This window comes from Tiliqua scincoides, chromosome 1 (assembly GCF_035046505.1).
Source record: "Tiliqua scincoides isolate rTilSci1 chromosome 1, rTilSci1.hap2, whole genome shotgun sequence".
In the NCBI taxonomy this organism is placed as follows: Eukaryota; Metazoa; Chordata; class Lepidosauria; order Squamata; family Scincidae; genus Tiliqua; species Tiliqua scincoides.
In genome coordinates this window covers 2,178,678-2,203,980 of record NC_089821.1, presented here as the reverse complement: position 1 = coordinate 2,203,980, position 25,303 = coordinate 2,178,678, and the positions used below count along the sequence as shown (strand labels likewise).

Below are 25,303 nucleotides of genomic sequence, written 5' to 3'. Positions count from 1 at the left end.
GTTCTTCTGAGAAGAAAAATGTGATTTGCAAATATTGTCAGATGAAATATGCATTTCTAAATGCTACCAGGATGACAAAACACATTCTTGTATGTAACAAGTGTTCTGCAGATATTAAAAAATCCTTCATGGATCTAAGTGAAGAGGACCACAATGATGAAAATGCACATAGTTTTTCTCAACGTTCTCATTCAAGAAGTCCTCTTTCTACTCCATCTGCAACATCAGCAGCAACACAAAGTGTTGTCCCATCAGCAGCATCTTCAAGTAAACAGATACTGAAGACAGCTGCATCCAAAAATTATTCAATAACTTCATTTGTAGACAAGATGACACCTAGAGATCAGGAAAAAATTGATCAAGTTCTTGCAAGAGCAATATATTCTTCTGGAACACTATTTTCAATAACTGAAAATGCATACTGGCAGGAAGCTTTGAAATTACTAAGACCATCATACCATTTGCCCAGCAGACATTCTTTGAGCAAGACTCTTTTGGAGTCGGAATATGAACGTGTCATGGAATCTGTGCAAGGAAAAATTAATGAAGCACTGTGTCTTGCACTACTTACAGATGGATGTACAAATTTTGTTATAACAACACTTCAACCAGTTTTTTACAAAAGTATTGAAACAGGAGAAAACAGACATACTGCAGAGTATATCAGATGTAAAATATGTGAAGTCCTACAGAAAATGGGGAGTGGTAAAGTATTTGCTTTGCTGACTGACAATGCCAGCAATATGAAAGCAGCATGGGAGATCGTAACGTATCCACATATGGAGAAGTATCCACATATTATTGCAATAGGATGTGCATCTCATGGGCTCAGCTTGCTTCTTAATGATATTATGAAACTGGACACCCTTCAAATGATCTATAGATGAGCAAAAGAAGTTATAAAACATGTAAAAGGTACTCATATTGTAGCTGCAGTTTTCAAGAAGCAGCAAGCAGAAAAAATGCAAAGAATAAAATAGTGACACTGAAGCTCTGTAGTAAAACTTGGTGGGCTGGAGTGGTGATCTCCTTTGAAAGTTTACTAAAAAACAAAGAAGCTCTTCAAGAAGCAGTAACAGTGGAAGATCTTAAAGTACCCAGGAGTGTGAGAAACACTGTTCTTGATCAGGATGTCTTCTGGGTTCAGTTGTAAAATTCCCTGAAGATTCTAAAGCAAATTGCTGCAGCAATCACTGCATCTGAATCATAGTGTACTTTTGTCAGAAATTCCTTATGACCAAGATAAAAACAACTGTTTTTGAAAATCTCAGTATATCTCCACTTACAACTATAGAGGAAAGTAAAGATTTTATTTTAAAAAGGGAAGAATTTTGCTGCCATCCAATTCATGCTGCTGCAGATCTGCTGGATCCAAGATTCAAAGGTGGAAATATAAGTGATGATAGCACTGTTACTGCATTTGACTGGATTACAAAACAAGCATCACATTTAGGACTTGAGGTTGGGAAGGTACTTTCAAATGTTGCAGAATACAGAACATCTTCAGGGATTTGGTCCAGGAATGCAATCTGGGATTCTGCCAGACATATTCCTCCTGCAACATGGTGGTGAGGTCTTTGCACAACACCTCTGACCCCTTTTGCTCCTTGCCTTCTTCAGATTCCTCCATCTTCTGCAGCATGTGAAGGAACCTGGTCTCTGTTTGGAAACGCTCACACTAAATCAAGAAATAAACTGACATGTGAAAGGACAGAGAAGCTTCAGTTTTTAGAAGTCCATAATAACTGTGATAATGACAGACACAACAGAGGAGCTGCAGAAGCAGAGACTGAAACTGATACTGATCATTACAGCTCAGAAAATGATTCTGATTAAATTTCATGCCCGTTCATTGAAACTTAGTCCCACTCCCTTCTATACACTTCCCCCTCTTCAATTCTTTTTATGGGTTTTTTTTATTTTTATTTAATACTGTGGAGAGGAAATATGAATAATTATTACTTCTGGACTTTTAAAAATGGTTTTGTGGAGGTTTTTTGTCTGTTCCACATAAACTAGTAAACAGTTCAAGAGATGTCCTATTTGTTGCAATTACAAATAAATATAAAAAAGTAAAATCTGTTCGTAATAATTGTTTGGATACACTATATTTTTAATATGCTAGTTGTGATATTGACTTGCATATCTTGACTTGGATACACTTGGATACACTATATTTTTAATATGCTAGTTGTGACTTGGATACACTATATTTTTAATATGCTAGTTGAGATATAGACTTGCAGAGAGCATCTATCCAGAATCGCAGTGCGGATTCCGAGCCAACAGGTCCACCACTGATATGGTATTCTCCCTTAGACAACTGCAGGAGAAATGCAGGGAACAACGACAGCCACTCTTTATAGCCTTCATAGATCTCACAAAGGCTTTCGACCTGGTCAGCAGGGACGGCCTCTTCAAGATCCTCCCCAAGATTGGATGTCCACCCAGGCTCCTCAGCATCATCAGATCTTTCCACAACATGAAAGGCACTGTTGTCTTCGATGGCTCCACATCAGACCCCTTTGACATCCGAAGCGGAGTGAAGCAGGGCTGTGTTCTTGCGCCAACCTTGTTTGGGATTTTCTTCGCTGTCCTGCTGAAGCATGCCTTTGGAACTGCAACAGAAGGCATCTATCTCCGGACCAGATCAGATGGAAAGCTCTTCAACCTCTCCAGACTGAGAGCAAAGTCCAAAGTTCAGCTGAAATGTCTGCGTGACTTCCTCTTTGCCGACGATGCAGCTGTCACTACCCACTCTGCCAAAGATCTCCAACAGCTCATGGATCGTTTTAGCAAGGCCTGCCAAGACTTTGGACTGACAATCAGCCTGAAGAAAACACAGGTCATGGTTCAGGATGTGGACTCACCTCCCTGCATTACAATCTCTGCGCATGAACTGGAGGTTGTCCATGACTTTGTGTACCTTGGCTCAACGATCTCCGACACTCTTTCTCTCGATACCGAGCTAAACAAGCGCATCGGTAAAGCAGCTACCACGTTTTCCAGACTCACAAAGAGAGTCTGGTCCAACAAGAAGCTGACGGAACATACCAAGATCCAGGTCTACAGAGCTTGCGTCCTGAGTACACTTCTGTACTGCAGCGAGTCATGGACTCTTCGCTCACAACAGGAGAGGAAACTGAGCGCTTTCCACATGCGCTGCCTCCGACGCATCCTCGGCATCACCTGGCAGGACAAAGTTCCAAACAACACAGTCCTGGAACATGCTGGAATCCCCAGCATGTATGCACTGCTGAAACAGAGACACCTGCGTTGGCTTGGTCATGTTGTGAGAATGGATGATGGGCGGATCCCAAAGGATCTCCTCTATGGAGAACTCGTGCAAGGAAAGCGCCCTACAGGTAGACCACAGCTGCAATACAAGGACATCTGCAAGAGGGATCTGAAGGCCTTAGGGGTGGACCTCAACAGGTGGGAAACCCTGGCCTCTGAGCGGCCCGCTTGGAGGCAGGCTGTGCAGCATGGCCTTTCCCAGTTTGAAGAGACACTTGGCCAACAGTCTGAGGCAAAGAGGCAAAGAAGGAAGGCCCATAGCCAGGGAGACAGACCAGGGACACACTAAACTTGCTCCCAGTGTGGAAGGGATTGTCACTCCCGAATTGGCCTTTTCAGCCACACTAGACGCTGTGCCAGAACCACCATCCAGAGCGCGATACCATAGTCTTCCGAGACTGAAGGTTGCCAACAATAAGTTGTGATAATGTAACCCCTGGGGGCTGGGGATAAGAATAGGCCCTCAGTTTCGTTGTACTTGTCGTAAGAGGTGACTAAACAGCCACGGGGTAGATGGGACTCGTTAGCCTGGGAAGGCAGCTCATCTGAGAGAAGAAAAACTCTGATCCCAAACCTCCACTGCCTTGTGGCTACATCCAGTTGTGGAAGAGGCTTCAGGAGTCAACCTTGAGGCAAAATCTGGAGCCGGAGTCCCTGAGGCAGTTCCTGGTTGAACACAGTCATGTTCTGGCAACTCCTGCGACGCCGCTGGAACCAAACGTATTGGCTTCTGCCTTTCCACTGGACCATTTCAGTGACATGGAGAGGGGGGATTTGCTGCATGGGAAACAGTCTATCCTCCACATCTACTTTACCCAGGCTTCGCGCACTGGAGAGGACACTCTGTTCGAGAACCACCATTCAGAGCGCGATACCATAGTCTTCTGAGACTGAAGGATGCCAACAAGGATGTGATAATTTTATGCCAAGTCAAATTGTCCATAGTCATATCTTATGTTCCTAAAGTAACAGAATATGGAAATATGGAATATGGAATATATTTTTTCCTTTTCAATATGGAAAAGGAAAAAAGTGCTAATGTAGCATTTTTTTCATTTTTTCCAAAACTTTCTGTTTTTTCCAAAAAGAATTGGAAAAAACTGGGTTTTTTTTCCATACTTCAAAATTTCCAGAAATTTGACATTTCTATCTAATCTTTCTACAAAATGTGTACCACACATGCAAAATCATGAGGCTGCATCCCCCACCCCTGGATACTCTGCCAACATGGTTTGTAATTCAAGGACCAAATGCAAAACACCAGAATGTAAGGAATGTAAATACAAGTCCAGAACATGAATTGTTCTCATTAAGAACTATAAGTGGGGAAACCCCAAGGAAAACCCATAAGGTTTTGTAAAGCTTCTTTTTATACACGCCTCCAGATCTGGCAAGAGGAACATGCTGACAACAGGCGTCAAGTTCATGTGTGTGACTGTAAAAGTAGCTGGGGCTTCACGCCCCATATTTCACCTGCATTTAAAAGGCCTCGGGGGGGGGGGGCTGTAGCGCAGGGGTGGTAAAGCACCTGTTTTGTATGTAGAGGGCCTCTAGCTCAATCCCTGGCACTCCCAGGTGGTGCTGGGACAGACCCCCCTTGTGAAACTGGAGAAAGTGCCGAGCTAGATGGACCATGAGTCTCCAACCCCAGACAAGGTGGCTTCATGTGTTACTATAATCACTTTTGGTAATATCATTTCCTCATCCAAATGCAATTAGGACCTCATACAGCCCGTAAATATTGTCCTTTTAACAGGTATCATTCAGATTTCTGTCCTAACATACACTGTGGGTGTGGAGGTTTTGGTATAAAGAACATTAAATCCAAAGTCAGAGCTTTCTGATGTGTTGGTACTCCACAGTTTATGCTAATATCAGCCACAATTAATTGTATCAAAAGTTTCAATACAATCTACACGTGAATGTCTCTTTGGACCCTGCACATGTTCGTCAATATGATTTAAGCTTTGATGAACTGTGGTCTTTTTCTACTAAAGCTTTGCTCCACTGGATTCTGAGCCTCTGCCTGACACGGAGGCTCTTCATTCTACTCTGACCTTTGGGTCACTGTAGAATCAAGTAGCCCCATTGTAGAGCTACTCACTTTACTCGGGGAAGGGGACGAAAGTTCCCTTCTCCCGAGGAGGTGGTGGCAGCTGCTTGGGGCAGCCATTTTTGGTGCTGCTGCAGTCCTGTGTGCCAGGTAGCTCAGGATTGGGCTGACAATCTCCATGTGAAACAGCCCTTCTCATGTCAGGATTTTTTACCACCTTTTAAAGAGAGGAGGAACTCTAATCATCTCTTTCTGTTGCTTCATCTAGTTTTGCTCTTCTCTCCCACCCTCTGGGCAATCTTAGTAAAATTTGTATACATACATTTTCTGTAAGGGGGGGGGCGTGCCATGTTTTATCTGGCAGCTTTATCACACTGGATAGATATAATTAATCATCTAACTTCCAGGAGATGAAACCTACAGGCCATTGTACACATTTCTTTGAGTAAACTTGTTCCAGTGGCTGATGAGCCACTCAATGAAAAATCTGCCCAAAGTGATTTAACACTTGTACCTTCCATTGCCCCTGTTAACCGGGTAAAGAGGTACCTTTTAAATGGTGGCTCTCTTGTATTTAGCAGGGGAAGAGTAATCACCCTTATTTAATCCAGCATAGCATCTTTTATAGTGGCTGTTTGCTATGTCTCTCTTTCTCTTTTAAAGACAGAGAACTCTTTCCTGACTGCACTCTTCTTCTTAGGGACAGTGAAACTTTTTTTTCCATTGATTTTGTTATGTAGACTGCATTGTGAACATTTTTCCCCAATGAAAAACAGTATATTAATATCTGAAACCATCACCCACTAGTGTCTCTCAATCAATTTTAGTTCCTTTTGATTTCTGAGCTGCCAGGTGCCAGCATTTACCTATGTCTTTCCCACTGCCAATAAGATACGATAGAGCAGCTCTTGAACATTCTCTTTTGTCTCTTGTTATCTTGTCTTTAAGAGATATTCAATAGTTATGTAGTTACCTTGGACTGAAATACATCCACTGCTATGACCAGTTCTTGTTCTTCATCATAAAAGCACCTCAATATACCGTTATAATTTTTAAAACTATGAATAAATTTTGGACACCTATACATTTGTCTGGAAGAGTACAGACATGGCACTCCTCTTCCAGGAAACTGGCACACCTATTATTAAAACTACTTTATGTAACTAAAGAGAATTATCAGAAATATTGCATAGCAGAAAACGCTGGAAAAAATATAGTTACAAAATCAAAAGTCTAATTCCAATCACTGTACCCTTCAATATCTGCGCAATAATATCCACAAAGAACCTGGTCTATATCACAGATAAGTCTCTCAGATTTCCCTCTTCTACCTGAGTTTTCCAGGCTGGGCAAGTCAGCTATGGTTTTCTGCAAGTTTTCTGCTCAAAATGCAAAGAAAAAGCCTGAACAATTTGTCACATCTAACATGCAGGCCCTGATCTCCCAAACTGCACAATCATGGTGCATTTAAGTCTGACATTCTTAACTTGTGTTAAGAATTTTAAACACAAGTTAGAATAAAACTGGGCACTGTACTCTGTCTTGCACTGTAAACGTTTTACATACAAATGCACACATTCTTGTCATGGAAAATATAGGCTGGATTGCTGGTATTTCTAGTTGAATAGATAGTAGAACTGGAAGCACCTCTGTCAGCCCAATCCTATCTACAGTTTCCTGGGAGTAAGCCCCATTGACTCTAATGGGACTTACTTCTGAGTAGACATGCATTGAATTGGGCTGTGAGACTCTGAGAAGCAGCTGTCAGACAGCACTGGGCACAATGGCTACTGATCTGACTCCGCATAAGGCATAAATAATTCTATGAATATCAATACTTTGATTGCCTGACTTCAGCTTCCAATTCCTTCCTCCCCACAGTCTACTGAGTAAAGATAAAGAACAATGTTTTATACCTGGAGATAACTTTTATTTTTAATGTAACTTAAATGAGGATAGCTTTTACCAATGAAAACAGGTATCATAATTGCTGACCATCCAGTATTAAATGTACTTTCAAACCATTTTTAAAAGGTACCTGGTGAATGGGAAGGGAGAATAGCCAGCCTAGGGCCCAGTCCTATCCAACTTTCCAGCACCTGTGCAACCACAATGCAGCCCCAAGGTAATGGAACAAACTTTCCCTTACCTTGAGGAGGCCTCTGTGACTGCCTCCCCACCACAGGAAGCAGTGCGTGTCTCATCCGCATGGCTGCACCAGCACTGGAAAATTAGAAAGGATTAGGCCCCTATTCATCTAACTTAGCACTTCATCGCTGAACGCAAAAGCTGATGAAAACACATTTCTACCCCTTATATCAGTGGTACTCAAACTTTTCCGGCCAGTGGCTCCCTTGACTCCCGTGGCTGTTGGCCATGACTCCCCATCATGTTCCTGAGGGCTGGAAGTGACATCATTAAACAGGAAGTGGCCAGAAATATTAACTATATTAATACTAATTATATTAATCATATCATTAATTAAATGCAGATCTTAAAAATATATTATTAGCACACAGCAATATACATGCTCTATAAATGATCAGCTACTGATCACTGTTGGAGACAGGATGCTGGAGTAGGTAGATTTTGTCTGGTCCAGGAAGACTCTTTTTTTTTTTTTTAACTTTGTAAGCATACCAATAGAATTGTTTTATCAAACAATTGTTTGATAATTGTTTTATCAAATGAACTTTGTGAACAACCAGTCTGACCAACATTACACCCACCCACCCCTGTTCTCCCATTCTCCTTGGATAGGATTGAACCCTTTATTAATTTAATTAAATTTAATTTTTTCAGCAGCTCGTGGGGAAAACAAAAATAGACCATGAAAATATATCAGTGCTGATAAGGGTTTGGTTAGGAGGCTGATTTGTCTCCTATACTTACTCAGAAGTAAGTCTCATTAGAGTCAATGGGGCTTACTCCCAGGAAAGTGTGGATAGGATTGGGCTGGCAATCACTTCATTAATGGCTGATAAGTATTCCCTTCAAATAGCAAGATTCATCACTTTAAAAATACAGCCTCTTCACTTCAGTCAAACAACAAGATTAATAAATCACTTTAAAAACAGTACCCTTTTTCTGCTCCTGGCCAAGTAAAGTGTGTGCTTGTCTCTCCCCTCCCCCCCTTTGCCAACTGCATGGAAACAACTTTGAGACCCCTGGTGACTGGTAAAATAGGAAGCATTTCATTTGGGGAGGGGGAGGAAAGTAGGAAGGCTTGGAGATCGAAAGGGGGGAGTGGAAGAGGGAGGGGGTTGAAAAGAGAGATTTCACTTTGATGAGAAGCGATCCCAGGCTGGGAACTGGGAACCAACCAGACAAGGATCAGCGAGGGTTAAGGACTGCAAGCCAAGTATACTCGGAAGAGGGCGGGGCGGCAGCAGCCACTCTCGCAGCTGAGCAACTCCTGTTTCTTCTGCTTTAAAAGAAGCGCAGAAGACGGGCAGGAGGCAGGCTCGTATTCTGCCCAGGGTTGTGACTGTATCGCTGCGAGAGGACATCCCGCGCCTCCCCTTTGAGTTCCTGGCACCTCCCTAAGGAGCCTCGCCTCACAGTTTGAATAACACTGCCTTATATGAACAGAAGCAGGTACTACAAAAATGAGCAAAATTGGCCCTGAGATATAAGTACCAGATACACGTCCTTTGCTAGCCATATGTTCGCTATATGTATTTTCACTTATGCATACTTTAACTATTAATACCATATTTATTTATCTGTATTAAAAGTTTCAGTTCTACAGTCTGAGAATAACACCCTCAGCCCTCTTCTTCCATTACGCATTTAGGGTGATTTTGGGGGTGAACTTGGAATGGCTTTAGAATGAGTTAGAATTTTTCCCATTTACATTAATGTAATAACTGTACATGCAGATGTTTGCTATAAGGATTGTTTTCAGCAACTAATTAGGTGTAGATAATGAGGGATGCATGCTTTTCTAAGTATTGATGCCTTGCCTTTCAGCCCTAAACAGGGCTCCACTTAAATGAAGCACAAGTATGGAAACCCTATGAAACAGTATAAATCAAGATTTAACTGACTGAATTAACTGAGCAAGACAACGTTATCAGGGTTTTAAGTGCCATTTTAAAATTATATTTTAGTGACTTTATTCTGCTCTAATTTTAACTTCATTCTCAAATGATGTTATTGCTTCCACTCAGGTATTCATTATACTGAATTCTAATTCTATTAATTACATTTTATTCTTATTTACTGTTTATTTTCAAGTAAGAAACAATCAGCAATGGAAGAGAACAAAAGGAAATGCCTTTTTGTGGTCTGCTGGGTTTCATGCACACTTTCAATTTATTTCCTAAACAATATGTACAAATTCAACTATAGTTTCATAAATCCTGTTTCTTTTATGTCATCAATCTGCATCTATTGTTGTCAGAAAAAAAACTGCTCTTTCTCTCTATTGCAAGAAGGTGAGAAATATCAGTCTGTATTTTAAAGTATTTTATGTCAAGACAATACAAAAGTTGACCAGTAACAAAAACGTAATTTTTTCCTTTCCCTTCTATCTTATATTGAATTCATAAAGTATTTCCAAACATTAAAGAAAGACAGTACAGGGTACAAAGCGCACCACTGCCATCCAGTACTACTAGTTCATGCTGAGAAATAAAAGGTCAAACACAATCAAGTACTAGCTGAACAGATGTCTCTCCCATTAGTAACCTTAATCCCAGAACCACAACGTTAGTGTTTCATGCAAACTTGGGGTTAGTATAGACTAAAACTTGAAGAAAATTTAGTGTAGTTTTGTGAATTTGTCTTTTTTAGTATAAATAAGGGGGATCAGAACAGTTTGCATACAACATGGTTATAAGCTTAGTGGTCTAGTAATAGATTAATAAGAACAGAGGGATCTTTTTGGACACTTTGTCTTACCTTCTGATAAACAGAACTGATATTTAATGATCTAAAAGAGGGGAAATAAATGAAATAATCATCAGGAGTTCAAGAAATTATTTGTACAGGTAGGCCTTTGTCATTCACATTCTTGTGATTGTTGCAGTAATAATCAAAAATGCAGTATCACATACAATAGATTTTGACAATATAATCTATAGGGGCAAATCACCATGAAATCAATCGCACATTAGATGAGAGTAAATTTGATGAGAAGAGTAAAGCTTTCACTGTTTCCAAACCAAACCTAAAATCAAACTTTCTTGAAGGTCAGGTATATCAACTATATCAATGGGCATTCAGAAATAAGGTGATGAAGCCTTAGTGCAGACCAACAGCCAAGCAGCAGTATGAGACAGCTTTGATTTGGAACACAAAGGATCAAATTACACACAGCTTCCTTAACATGAAAATCTAAAATCTTATCTTTAAAAAATCCATGAGACGTATGCAGGGCAACACTACCATGAATGGAAGTGCACTCTGGACGCGAACTCACACTGAGCGTGGAAGGTGCATTCCCATTGGAAAAAGGGCCCCTTCTATTTGCACAAATGGAACACTCCTTCCATTCTTGGAGGGAGCCTGCATTATTCTGGGTGTGACCCTATAAGAATATTTCTGAAAGTAGAAATACTGCATTTTAAGTGTAATTAAATAGAAGATAAGTATTCTTACCAGTTTCAGAGGGCAAATGATGGCAGGGAGCTGGACAGAAAACCTGAGCTGCAAAATCCTCAAAAGTTGAAGGATCTAGATGGTGCTGAACAATTGTTTGCAGATATCGAGCTCTTTCCTCATAGCTAGTTTTACTCAAAAGTTAAGGTTCAACTTTAAAAAGTTAGAATAGAACAGGCTTTCAAATTTGACAAACGATACAGCAAGGTTGTTTATTTGCCCATTTGTATGCCACATTTCCACCTTCTTAAAGACACTTCCCGCAGCCCACATTCCCTTGATAATCATCAAAATTTGATAATCATCTAAACATTACAAAACAACCAAGAATGTGCTGAGAGCTATTAAAAACCCACAGGCAACAGAACGTTTGTGCTTTTTAATAAAAATATACAGTACTGTACACATATTTGTCCTATAGACATTTGTCCCTCCCTCTTTTGAAGGCGCTACAACATAAAGGCAAAACCTCAATACAGATACCAATAGCATTATTTTAAAATTCTGCATTCCAAGCAGAACTAACTTCCACCTAAGAGTGCACGTCTTGCCAAATGGAGAGAAAATAGCATTCAACCATCCTGTACTGAACCCCCGCCACCCCCAACATCCTCCTGAACCAGGTTAAAACTTTCCTTTGGAATTTTATATTCAAAATCCCCAAACGGGCGGGAAGATCCCCAGGAGTTTCATCACCCTTCTGAAGCTGTCCAAAAGGGGCCAGGCTCTCTAGAAGGGCTAAACCAGAACCATTGTCAATGGAGATGTCACAGTTATAGTAAGAAGCATATTTTCAGGCTTTGGGTCTAAATAGGTATTGTTTCCCTTCCTTTTAGCCATACTGAGCAGTTTGCCAAAAATGCAGGAAAATCTGGACTAGTTTCAAAGGAAACCACTGCCTTAGAAAACATGGCATTTAGTTTTAAATATTCACAGACTTTAACACTAGAATAGTCATCCCATAGTATGAAAGTGAGGCATTTCACATCAATTTGAGATGAACCAAGCCTAATTCTGTGGCTTGAACCTACGAGCACAAATAACGTCATTCATTCATTCATTCATTCAGTATCTCATCTTTCTCCATGAAAGGCACTCAAGGTGGCTTACAAATACATCAGAATACATATACAAACTACAAAATGCACAAACATAAAATATAGAAATAGCACAACATTAAAAACCAACCAGTGACAAGCAGAAACTATAAAAAACCGCTGGTCTTAAAAGAGTAAGTAATTAATAAAAAACCACCCAGCACCAATCTGCAACCAGCAGATGTACTCATGAAAATGATGGGTTCAGAAGGCTGTTTTAAAGGTGGGACTGCCATCCCCTAACCTCTTTCAATCCAGAAGGCCACATCCAGAAGAAATGAAGAAAACGAACTAGATTTCACAGGAGGAGATGCCTCAAGTATGCTGGTCCCAAGTCAAATTATGAGATGTTTTTCTATGTATGCATTTCTATGTTATATTATATTACTATGTTCTGCTGAGGCAGTTTCTAAAAACATTTATTTATTTAAAGGATTTTTATCTCGCTTTTCTGATACCCAATTTGATCTGATACATCAATTTGAATTGATCTTGCTTTTCTCCTTTTGTATGATTTGTATGATTTTCTCCATTTTGTATGATTTTCTCCATTTGTATGGAGAGTTAAAACAGACAAAAGAAAATATTTCTTTACTCAGCTTGCGGTTGGTCTGTGGAACTCCTTGCCACAGGATGTGGTGATGGCATCTGACCTAAATGCCTTTAAAAGGGGATTGGACAAGTTTCTGGAGGAAAGATCCATTACGGGGTACAAGCCATGATGTGTATGCGGTAAAACTTGTCCCTCAAAACGGCCATGGTGCCAGAAGATTGGAGGATAGCAAATGTCACGCCTATTTTTAAAAAGGGAAAGAGGGGGGACCCGGGAAACTATAGGCCGGTCAGCCTAACATCCATACTGGGTAAGATGGTGGAATGCCTCATCAAAGATAGGATCTCAAAACACATAGACGAACAGGCCTTGCTGAGGGAGAGTCAGCATGGCTTCTGTAAGGGTAAGTCTTGCTTCACCAACCTTATAGAATTCTTTGAAAAGGTCAACAGGCATGTGGATGCGGGAGAACCCGTGGACATTATATATCTGGACTTTCAGAAGGCGTTTGACCTGGTCCCTCACCAAAGGCTACTGAAAAAACTACACAGTCAGGGAATTAGAGGACAGGTCCTCTCGTGGATTGAGAACTGGTTGGAGGCCAGGAAGCAGAGAGTGGGTGTCAATGGGCAATTTTCACAATGGAGAGAAGTGAAAAGTGGTGTGCCCCAAGGATCTGTCCTGGGACCGGTGCTTTTCAACCTCTTCATAAATGACCTGGAGACAGGGTTGAGCAGTGAAGTGGCTAAGTTTGCAGACGACACCAAACTTTTCCGAGTGGTAAAGACCAGAAGTGATTGTGAGGAGCTCCAGAAGGATCTCTCCAGATTGGCAGAATGGGCAGCAAAATGGCAGATGCGCTTCAATGTCAGTAAGTGTAAAGTCATGCACATTGGGGCAAAAAATCAAAACTTTAGATATAGGCTGATGGGTTCTGAGCTGTCTGTGACAGATCAGGAGAGAGATCTTGGGGTGGTGGTGGACAGGTCGATGAAAGTGTCGACCAAATGTGCGGCGGCAGTGAAGAAGGCCAATTCTATGCTTGGGATCATTAGGAAGGGTATTGAGAACAAAACGGCTAGTATTATAATGCCGTTGTACAAATCTATAGTAAGGCCACACCTGGAGTATTGTGTCCAGTTCTGGTCGCTGCATCTCAAAAAAGACATAGTGGAAATGGAAAAGGTGCAAAAGAGAGCGACTAGGATGATTGCGGGGCTGGGGCACCTTCCTTATGAGGAAAGGCTACGGCGTTTGGGCCTCTTCAGCCTAGAAAAGAGACGCTTGAGGGGGGACATGATTGAGACATACAAAATTATGCAGGGGATGGACAGAGTGGATAGGGAGATGCTCTTTACACTCTCACATAATACCAGAACCAGGGGACATCCACTAAAATTGAGTGTTGGGTAGCTTAGGACAGACAAAAGAAAATATTTCTTTACTCAGCGTGTGGTTGGTCTGTGGAACTCCTTGCCACAGGATGTGGTGATGGCGTCTACCCTAGATGCCTTTAAAAGGGGATTGGACAAGTTTCTGGAGGAAAAATCCATTACGGGGTACAAGCCATGATGTGTATGCGCAACCACCTGATTTTAGAAATGGGTTATGTCAGAATGCCAGATGCAAGGGAGGGCACCAGGATGAGGTCTCTTGTTATCTGGTGTGCTCCCTGGGGCATTTGGTGGGCCGCTGTGAGATACAGGAAGCTGGACTAGATGGGCCTATGGCCTGATCCAGTGGGGCTGTTCTTATGTTCTTAACTACAATTCCCAGGAAGCCTTGCAGGTCTCTTGTGATCTGGTGTGCTCCCTGGGGCATTTGGTGGGCCGCTGTGAGATACAGGAAGCTGAACTAGATGGGCCTGTGGCCTGATCCAGTGCGGCTGTTCTTATGTTCTTAACTACAATTCCCAGGAAGCCTTGCAGGTCTCTTGTTATCTGGTGTGCTCCCTGGGGCATTTGGTGGGCCGCTGTGAGATACAGGAAGCTGAACTAGATGGGCCTGTGGCCTGATCCAGTGGGGCTGTTCTTATGTTCTTAACTACAATTCCCAGGAAGCCTTGCAGGTCTCTTGTTATCTGGTGTGCTCCCTGGGGCATTTGGTGGGCCGCTGTGAGATACAGGAAGCTGGACTAGATGGGCCTGTGGCCTGAGCCAGTGGGGCTGTTCTTATGTTCTTAACTACAATTCCCAGGAGGCCTTGCAGGTCTCTTGTTATCTGGTGTGCTCCCTGGGGCATTTGGTGGGCCGCTGTGAGATACAGGAAGCTGGACTAGATGGGCCTGTGGCCTGATCCAGTGAGGCTGTTCTTATGTTCTTAACTACAATTCCCAGAATGCCTTGCAGGTCTCTTGTTATCTGGTGTGCTCCCTGGGCATTTGGTGGGCCGCTGTGAGATACAGGAAGCTGGACTAGATGGGCCTGTGGCCTGATCCAGTGAGGCTGTTCTTATGTTCTTAACTACAATTCCCAGGAAGCCTTGCAGGTCTCTTGTTATCTGGTGTGCTCCCTGGGGCATTTGGTGGGCCGCTGTGAGATACAGGAAGCTGGACTAGATGGGCCTGTGGCCTGAGCCAGTGGGGCTGTTCTTATGTTCTTAACTACAATTCCCAGGAGGCCTTGCAGGTCTCTTGTTATCTGGTGTGCTCCCTGGGGCATTTGGTGGGCCGCTGTGAGATACAGGAAGCTGGACTAGATGGGCCTGTGGCCTGATCCAGTGAGGCTGTTCTTATGTTCTTAACTACAATTCCCAGAATGCCTTGCAGGTCTCTTGTTATCTGGTGTGCTCCCTGGGCATTTGGTGGGCCGCTGTGAGATACAGGAAGCTGGACTAGATGGGCCTATGGCCTGATCCAGTGGGGCTGTTCTTATGTTCTTATAATATAAACTATAAATATAACTAACTATTTATAAATATAAATATAAACTATAAGTATAACTATCTGTAGCTCAGATAACCATGTAGCTAACTCCACAGAAGAAAAACTAAGCAATCAGATAAGTGAGTCATTGAAGCAAGTAGCCACATTTGCCAAGTACCAGCTAAGAAAGTTCCTGCAGGATACCAGTAGCAAAACAAGGTGCTTCTTCCCCCTCCCCCCTCCTTCTCTTGCTGCAGATATTATTGACAGGAGAGGCATATCTTGAAGTGTTGTTGCTTTTGAAGAACCCTCCAGGATTCTTGTTCCAGCGGCCTGACTGCAGTGTTAGCACAGGGAGAGTGAGAAGGAGAGAGAATATTTCCAGTGTTCATGAAAGCAACTATGGAAATGGCTGTCAAGACAGAGAACAGCAGGCAGCGACATACAATTATCAAGAAGAAACGCCACGCTGACTTGGTGTCAGAGGCTGATTTGCAGAGCTTCACAATCAAGTTATCTTCCTTGCAGAACTTTTAAAAGTTGCTCTCCTGTCCTACTTGGTTGACAAGGCTGCAATCCAATGGGAGTAAACCCCACTGAAAAATGGACTTACTTCTAAGTAGACTTGTCTGAGATTGTACTGTAATGTAGCCTAGATAGTAAACAGGAAAGCTCTGCAAGCCACTTCTACTTGTCCCTTATTTTTGTACACAAAGTCTTCCAATTTCATCTCAAGTTCTTTTTTTTTTAATAAAAAGAACCACTTCACTGAAGGGTTTTTTAAAACTCTTTGCTGCTGAAATGCAGGTTTGAGGTTGGGGTCCAAAAGCCAGAGGACCACCCCTTTTCTCTTAGGATCAGTCTGGCAGAGCTGCTGCCAAACGTGCTTGGTAGCAGCACCAGCAACAATGTGGCAAGTGAGCTCTTAGGATGTGTCCCAATCCTGTGATGGCAGCGAGCAGCTTCCTCTGGACACCAAAAGGATTTCAGGTGAAGGCAAAGAAATTGGCTACAAAAACATGTGCCCTTTTTCCTCAGAGCACGACTCTCCCACTCCCTCCAGGCCGCTCCGGTGGCGTAGTGGTTGAAGGCCATTAGCGTCAAGTTGCCCGCAGTTGCTGGGGTAGTATAAGGGAGGCGTGCCTGCACAACCCTTACCTGCTTTGGCCTTGGGAAGTAGCAGGAAGTCATTATGGCTCCCCTTATTTTTGGCTTTTTGGCAGAGGTAGAGTATCTCTAACATTGACAATGATGTTTCTTCCATTTCCCATCATCAGTGTCCACACATATACTTTCACTGTGAAGACTGATATAGAGATACATCATCAATCATTTTAGGATTTCTGCCTTCTTGGCTTAAACCACCCAGCCTTCAATATTGTACGGCATGCTCCATATTTCATCCTTTTCTAATGCCTCTTACAAACATCTCTTCTTTAGGAACATTTGCGACCAAATACACCTCCTGACACTGTCCTGCCCTTTGAACTCATCCATTCTCATGACAGTCCTCTAACTCATGCATTGTCTCCTTTTTCTAACCTCTGTCTCATTCAATTAGTAAGGTCTAAGCCAGTGGTACAGGTACCATCAGTGGTTCTTGAAGTGGTGTCTGGTGGTGCCTGCAGGACCCCTGGACACCTGCCACCTGGTAGTGAGACCAGAAACATAATGCAACAAACAGCAGTAGGAGGCTTAACTCGGTGGGCAGAACTCCAAAGCATGTTTTTCCACACTCAAAAAGCCCTCCCAACCACCCTGAGTCTCTTACTGGTGTTTATTGCATCACATCTGGCCTCCCAACCTAGAAGTAACTAGTGATGAGGTCATCATTAGTTACTTCTGGTGGTACTTTGAATAGGTGGACAATGTGAATTGGCACTGAGGAAGACAACGCTTGCGAAACACTGATCTAAAGTTCTAAACCATCAGACTTGCCAACGGGACCAGGTAAAGCAATACTGTTATCTATTTTCCCTCAGTTCTCCTTTGGGAATATATTGACCCACCCATCACTAACATCCATGCTGTAACAAGTGCTAAAAATTTTAGGGACTCACAGAAGTGCTCTGTATTAGTGTTAAACTGAGACTTTTGCACGGTGATGTGAGAAAAGCCAGAATGCACATTCTCCACTGCATTTTCCAAGAAATAAAACAGAAATTGCAGCGATGATAATTTCACCACATAGGAAGTGTGCATGCATGGAAGTGCTCTGAAAAGGTGGCCAAAGCCGAGCCCTTCTTATGGCAGATCCTCATCAGATTCATTGCTTATGCTACAGCCATGTCTCCTGAACGTGGGGTTGCAAGCTAGAAATTGCTTCTGAACACACCATAAATAGCAACATTAGGACAAGAAGGAATTGAAAACTCCTTTGTTGTGGAGGTTCTTAGGTTGTGGGACATACACAAGATTGAGCCTTAACACAGGAGAGTAATATAGTACAGTTTTAAAGAGGCTGCATATAAGTGGTAGAGGATGAAACTGATGGTTGAAGTCTAAACAATACTACACATCTCGCAACTTGTTGAAAAGCACTTTTTTCCATTGGGGGAGATTCACAGCTGCTGAATTTTCTGCAGTTAATAGAGTCCTTTGATTCACAGCAGTGCCCCTTGCACAAAAAATACTGGCCTTTGTGTATTACCAGAAACTAATTTTCTATTTGGCTGAAAAGGGAAAAATTGGGTTATTGCTTCTCCCTCCTACAGAGCTTTTCATTATGCCTGATGCACTCAACTTCTAAGCTCTTCTGAGGAAAAAAAATAACTGAAGAGGCAAGAGGTAGAAAAATGAGCTTGTTAGCACATTAGAAGTGAAGTATCTTGGTGGGCCCCAGAAATTCCCAGTGGTGTGTTAACTTATCACTCTATGCATGCTGGCACTGATAGTCTCCCAATTGAGCACTCTCCTTTCGCACCAAAGGTGCTGCCAGGAAGCAGAGGCTGAAGGCCCACAGGAGAACAACCTGCTATCAAAACAAGCTGTTTTTAAAAGTCTGCCTGAAAGGGGAAAATGCTGGATGAAAAGCAGGGTGGAGGCACCTACCTGCTTCCAAAATGCTCCTGTTTCAGAGGTCTCTAAACGAAACCTTTTAGGTTTATGTTGTTATATTTGGTGCTTACACACAAATAGGACAGGAGTGAAGCAAAGCTTTTGATGCGATTATGTTTGCACTTTGGGTACATAACTTCCAAAGAAAAAATATATACCTCCCTTAAGAGTGGTTGATTCTGAAAGATAGGATAAGATTTTCTTACAAAAAGGTAGAATTCCCAGGAAGGCTCATCTAAAACAGGACAGAACATACATCTTCCTTTTCCAAATAGGCAGAAGTTTAGAGATTTAGATGTACAAGGTCTTGTGCATTCTGCCCTGATCCAACAAAACTCTGCAATGCATTCTGGGAAGAAAAAAATTTCAGCTGAAACCAAATAGCAGCACTGCATTTAAACAGACTCTGTGCATCTCTATCTTTTCTAGCATTTGCTGCAAGCCACAACCTTGGTTAAAAACACAGTATTAACAATACCAAACATGCTTCAAATGTTTGAAGGCACTGACAAGCTCTCCACAACCAGCAGTGTATTCTTAGGCTTGTCTACTCAGAAGTACCACAGTGTTCAATGGGGCTTATTCCTAGGAGAGTGTGCATAGGATTGCACCCTAAGGCACCCTAAGTGATTCTCCCAATCTACAGAATTTCCCTTTCCCCACTCCCACACCTCAGCAATTTGTCAAAGCCTGAGTATCTCCAAGAATCTTCATAAGAGGTTTTGTGGCCAGGAATAAGCTGTTATTTATTTTAGCACTCTACTGGTGTTCTCTCTCCTCCAGCTTACAAACTTTTCATATAAGCAGTCTTTTGTCTTCCCCATACAATCCAGCTAAGGAAAAGATATGTTACCTATAGAGGCCAGGAATTTCAAGGTGTATTTTTCCAAGGATACCCTGCTATCACAGTAACCACAAAAAGGGGGATTTGTTTACTTTTTTTTATGAGGCTGTATAATAGTTAAAATCTTCAGCATAGCTTGTTATAATCCCAGAAGGGCTGTGATTTAAGAGAACAGACAAGGCTGGCTTTTAATCCATTTCTACAATCTTATTGTCTATATTGTTTACATTGAGTCTCAATTAAGAAACAAGCCTGGCACCTGGTACTTTATCTTAGTTTCAGGGGCTGCCAGATGATTCCAAATCCATAACAGGTGCTATGACAGTGCAAGTGAAGACCCATTAATAGAAGCTGGAGTGGGATAAACTATAGACTACATTATGGACCTCATCTCTTTAAAAAAAGGAGAGAAAATGTTCCAGTACATTTTTAATCAAAATGTTTACTGCTACCGTTCTTAGAACCACAGAACTAACTGCAGATTATCACCATTTATGAAACAATCCAGGCTGTAATCTGAAAGTGCAACTAGCAGTGCTATGCTAATTAGAGAGACTTCAGTATGCAAAATTCGGACTGCATCCTGAGAACACACACATCATTTTTTACAAGGCTACAAATAGCATGCCAGCACTTCTAATACAGCAAAAATGATTTTATAAAGAGAATAATTGCCTGATTATGGTACTGGTTTTTGTGAGCAACAGTCTCCTATATCACTTGTACAAAATACACTTTTGAAATGATTTCAGCCACTTTTAAGGTTGGTTTCCAAAGATAAATTTTGGAACTAAAATGGCAGGCTACTTAATTCCCAGTCGTTCCAGTAATGCTGTTGTGCTTAGTTTAAATGGCTTTAGGATTTTAGGAATGGATTTCAACCACAGCGTTTTCAGAGGTGAAAACTGCACTATCAGATCATAGATTAACAAATACGCACATAGCAGTATGGCATAGCACACAGCAGTATGGTATGATCCAGCTAAAAATCAGAACGCACATGTCCTTTGGATTCAAGAAAATGAAAAAGCACAATCCAATGAGAGGATGGGAGTGGGGGAGCTGTATTGGTCTTCACTAAGAGCTCTCTGGATTGGGACCTCTTTGGAGAAGATGCAACCCCAGGGCAAACCTCTGCTCCCAGTGAGAGACCAGTTTAGGGATTAAGTACCTGCTGCCTTCTAGAGGTTGTGCACATCTGAACTCTTGCAGAGGAGGTAGATACCAGTTTCCTTGGGCAGACACTCTTTCTCCTCTTTGAGAGCCCCATCAGAGCATGTGAAGAGCTGAAGGCTGCTATAAGCAGAGGCAGCTTTGGTAGCTCTCCTCTAAACTGTAACCTCACGCAAGCATCCCAGGTAAGGCTGGGAAAGACCCCTACCTGAAACCTAGGAGGACCACTGACAGCTAAAGAGACAGGTCTGAGCTAAATGGACCAATATCTTGGCAGTCTATTGCTCATAAGAACATAAGAACATAAGAACAGCCCCACTGGATCAGGCCATAGGCCCATCTAGTCCAGCTTCCTGTATCTCATAGCGGCCCACCAAATGCCCCAGGGAGCACACCAGATAACAAGAGACCTCATCCTGGTGCTCTCCCCTACATCTGGCATTCTGACTTAACCCATTCCTAAGCCTAGAGGCTGGTATTACCACCTGTTGACAGGTAGAGTCCTCCCCTCTTGAATGACAGCCCTCTTCCTCCCACCCTGTTTACTAAGTTGTCATGTGCTGTTCTCATGTGCCACTGCCCAAGAGGTGGAGGGAGAGGACGACATGGCTGTTAAAAGTTAACAGGTTTCAACTTGACCCAAGACTTCGACTAAGAACCAAAGTTAAAAAAAACACAAACAAAACAAAGAAGACATTTTGCTTTAACTAATCAACGCAAAGAAAGCATCCTGTATTGAACTGGCACACCGACAGAAGACCTTATTTTATGAGAAGGGCAAAAAAAAAGTCAGAAATTTTACAGCAGGCAATTACTTAAGAGCTATCTGTATCTAAATGTGCAATAATTTGATTACATTTCTATTTAATATTGTAATGATCAAGAACACAAAATAGTGATTTTATTACCAGGGAAAGCAGTAACAATGCACAGCAAACCGTCATTTAAGACTGTGTCATAGTATCTACAATAAGCTGCATATTGGTTTAAACTAATGCACTATATGCCTCTAGGGAATGACAGGTTCAGAGACTGGATTTTAACATCAAAATCTATCCATTAATCTTGACATAAATATAATCTACCCGGCTGTAAGAGGAGAACGGGCATTCAATGAATTACCATTATGAAGTACTGCATTCATGAATTCTCTCAATAATTTAAGCAGAAATTCTACCTGGACCACTGTTACTCTTCCTAATGCTGTAAAACAAACCCGTGAGGGGCTCATTCACATGAGATATTAAAACCTGTGACTAAAGTGTATGCTGAACATGTGAGTAGCATCACAAGTCTATGCCTTGCAACTCTCTTCCCTGAGGAAAACAAGTCCTCTCCTCTTTGAGTGTCAGCCCTCTACATCCCACCCCGTTTACCAAGTTCTCATGTGCTATTCCCATGTGCCACTCAACTTGAATTGATCTTGAATATGTGCTTGTCTTGCCTCAAAACCCCTGCTCTGAGTGTCATGTTCTATTATTAGAATCCACTAGAACTCACACTATAATAATTATCTTGTACATACTTTGGGGCTATAGATTACAACATGCCTATTCAAAAAAAAAGAAAAGAAATCATCAACAACTGAAAAGAAAAATATTCATCAATACGAAAATTACCATATTTGTCATTATAATAATTAATGATTTATCTAAACATGATTTATATCTTCTTACTCTACCTAAATCTCTCTCTTTCAAGCATGTTAACATTTCATGTTAACATTTCAATGATCTGCTTCAATAGTCAGGTTGTTCTGGCAAGTGGAGCTTTACTGGTCTGGGAGAAAGGACTTTGTCTCTCTCTTCTCCCCATTCATGCTGGGGCAGCAGACCCTAGGGACAGCATACTAAGATGGACTAAGCAGGGATGGAGAGATAGGTTGGAACTGAAGTGGGGGAGTTTGGTTAGGGTAGAATGCTAGGTGAAGCTATGGACATTTCTGAAGTCAGTCTGTGTATGTGTAGACTGCCACTACATGAAATGGCATAGAAATCATGAAAAAGCACAGGTTAATTAGTAAAGAAAAAGTACACTAGGACTGTATATAAATGTAGCAGTATTACTGCTTAGAAACCAAGATGCAAAATTTGTCTCCGACATTAACAAATTTTAATCTTAATAAGTGTTTTTAACTTGCCAAACAGTAACAATTTCATCAGTGAAACAACACAAACAGCCTGGGTGCCAGTGTTAGGCTCAAGAGTTTAAAACTGTGACTCTGCCTCATAATTTGAAAACACAATAAATCTCGCAATTTTATTTGTTCCAGAAACCAGAAGATGAATAACATTTTTATGTAGATCTCTTTAAAAGGTCAGCACAATATGATGCCTACAACATATCAACATTTTATTGCTCGCCAGGTGCTTGACAGCCTGCAGTGACAGCCCACCTAGGCATTAAAAAAAAGGCAAGCCCCTTGCATGCTACAATATGTGGCTGCAGTGTCAACACAGCTTGGGACTGTGTGTCATGCAGGGCTATTGTACAACAATTACAGCTAGGAACTTCTCCTAAACAACAAGTAAGCAGAGAGGAAATTTACAAGAACACAGATTGCACAGAGGTGGTAGTTGCAGATGAGGAAACTTACAGGGCTGCCCCTAAGGGTGGGGTCTGAGAAAATTTATCGGACTGACTGAAGTATTGCCTAAGTTTTGGACCATCTTTTTTAAACCAGACACTCTAGTGTGTGCTTGCCTCAATGCCCCTCACCACCACTGACTCCTTTCTTCTCCATTGCTCCAGTCGCTTCTTTAAGAAGGTCAGAAGCAGAAGAATTTTCTGTCCAGTGATCCCTGTAAGGGGTCTGTGCTAGTGCTCTGTAATCCTGCGACTGTGTCATGATGCTGCCTTCAGATATTTGGCGGAGTCATCGCCAAACTTCTACATTATCAAGCTCTGTACTATGTGGCCGCTTGGCTGTGAACCTCAGAGGGAAGAGTACATAAGAACATAAGAATAGCCCCACTGGATCAGGCCAAGGGCCCATCTAGTCCAGTTCCTGTATCTCACAGCGGCCCACCAAATGCCCCTGGGAGCACACCAGATAACAAGAGACCTGCATCCTGGTGCCCTCCCTTGCATTTGACACAGCCCAGTTGCACATACACATCATAGCTTGTAACCCATAATGGATTTTTCCTCCAGAAACTTGTCCAATCCCCTTTTAAAGGCATCCAGGCCAGATGCCATCACCACATCCTGTGGCAAGGAGTTCCACAGACCAACCACACGCTGAGTAAAGAAATATTTTCTTTTGTCTGTCCTAACTCTCAACACTCAATTTTAGTGGATGCCCCTGGTTCTGGTGTTATGTGAGTGTAACACCAGAACCAGGTGACATCCACTAAAATTAAGTATTCCTGTCCCAGCTGATTTAAAGAAGTAGCCAGGCAGTTGAAGAGGAAAGAGGCAGTGGCAGCAGAAGTGTGAGTGCGATTACTCTAAAGACCGATCTGAACTGGAACTCAATATATGCCTGTTGCCACTCCAACCCTCTTTCGGAAGTGTGGGCCCCTCAGGTGGCCATCTTACCAAGGGATGGCTGGGGGCCCTCTGACTCAAAACAAGTAATCGCAACTCAGCCTGAAGCACAGACGTCCTCAGCAGCTAAGGCTGAGTGCCTATGGCTAAAACTGTGTGGAAAATATTTTCATAATCTAAGGTGCACTCACAGATAAAGACTTTGCAATAGAGCTCTATTTAAGTGTATTATACAGGAAACACAGTATGAATTCTCCTTTGAGTTCTATAAATATAAAAGCAGATTGTAAACATAAATTTAAATGATTCTGTGAGTAAGTCTATAAGTAGAATTTTATTCTCGGTATAGATCCCTTAGCCATATAACCTTTCACACTGCCATGCCTACATGTGACAATTTTAAAAAGAATTGGTAGGCAACTATTCAAGTAGTTCATTTCTGTTTATTACCAAGAGATGGTAGCCTTCATTTAAGCATAGGACAAACACAAAACTCAGATATGTTTCCCATCCTTCTTTTGAACGTCAATTAGCAAAGCAGTCTGTCTCCCTCCTTCTCCTCCCCAGAGCTGTCAAGCTGTTCAGTACAGTTTGTAACACTACAATGGTGCTATTGTGAACAGTGCCTGGTCTTCCTTCCCACAGAGAGTTAAAATGGACAGTTCCTGTTGTCCATGATTGGTGTCCAGTGAAACAATATGCAGCCGGGTATTATCAGCTCCGCACCAAAAAAGTGAAGCCAGGGAACCCAAGCCTTCCTATCATGCTGGACCAGATGTCAGGCCTGCTGGCCCCCAAGGCTTATCACTGAGAATCAGGATCCATCTTTTCCCCTGTGAAATTTCACCTCACATGCCTTCTGTGAAATGCATGGCTTTGCGGAAAATTGAACCTTTCCACAATTGGCAAGAACAGATGGGTGGAAACTGTGACTTGACAACAGGAATCAAGAGATTTTAAAAAGCCTCATACTGGTAGTCAAAGAAGTGTTCCAAGCAAAATGGATACATTTGTGACCTTTAAAATTGAAAAAACTCCAATTCCAATAACAACATTAAGAGAAAAATCATACTATTAAAACTTCTTGTATGTTGCTGGAGTTTCCATGCAAAAGTTGACCCAAGACACATTTTAAATTATCAGACTACTATTTAAACATTGTATGGTATGCACAGAATGCGTCACATTATTTGTTTTTTATTCACATTAAAACAGATTTAGCAATGTCTCATGCAAACAATCTTTCAAAATTATTGTGCATTTCTTCCCAATA

The 25,303-nt window shown here is 41.9% G+C and overlaps 1 protein-coding gene across 9 annotated transcripts in view; it reads right to left on the bottom strand.

The window, feature by feature from the left end:
* RALGAPA1 (Ral GTPase activating protein catalytic subunit alpha 1) overlaps nucleotides 1–25,303 on the bottom strand; it is a 186,212-nt gene that overhangs the window by 12,177 nt on the left and 148,732 nt on the right. For 5 of the 9 annotated variants that reach the window (XM_066613686.1, XM_066613722.1, XM_066613713.1 and 2 more), the window contains 2 exons: nucleotides 10,955–11,079; nucleotides 10,256–10,286 (listed from right to left, as the gene is read on the bottom strand). In XM_066613686.1, the coding sequence (XP_066469783.1) occupies nucleotides 10,279–10,286; nucleotides 10,955–11,079 (133 nt within the window). In that variant the 3' untranslated portion in view covers nucleotides 10,256–10,278. Of the gene's footprint in view, nucleotides 1–212; nucleotides 337–6,150; nucleotides 6,154–10,255; nucleotides 10,287–10,954; nucleotides 11,080–25,303 lie in introns of those variants that run through there. The other 4 variants (XM_066613750.1, XM_066613759.1, XM_066613695.1 and 1 more) reach the window with 3 other exon arrangements.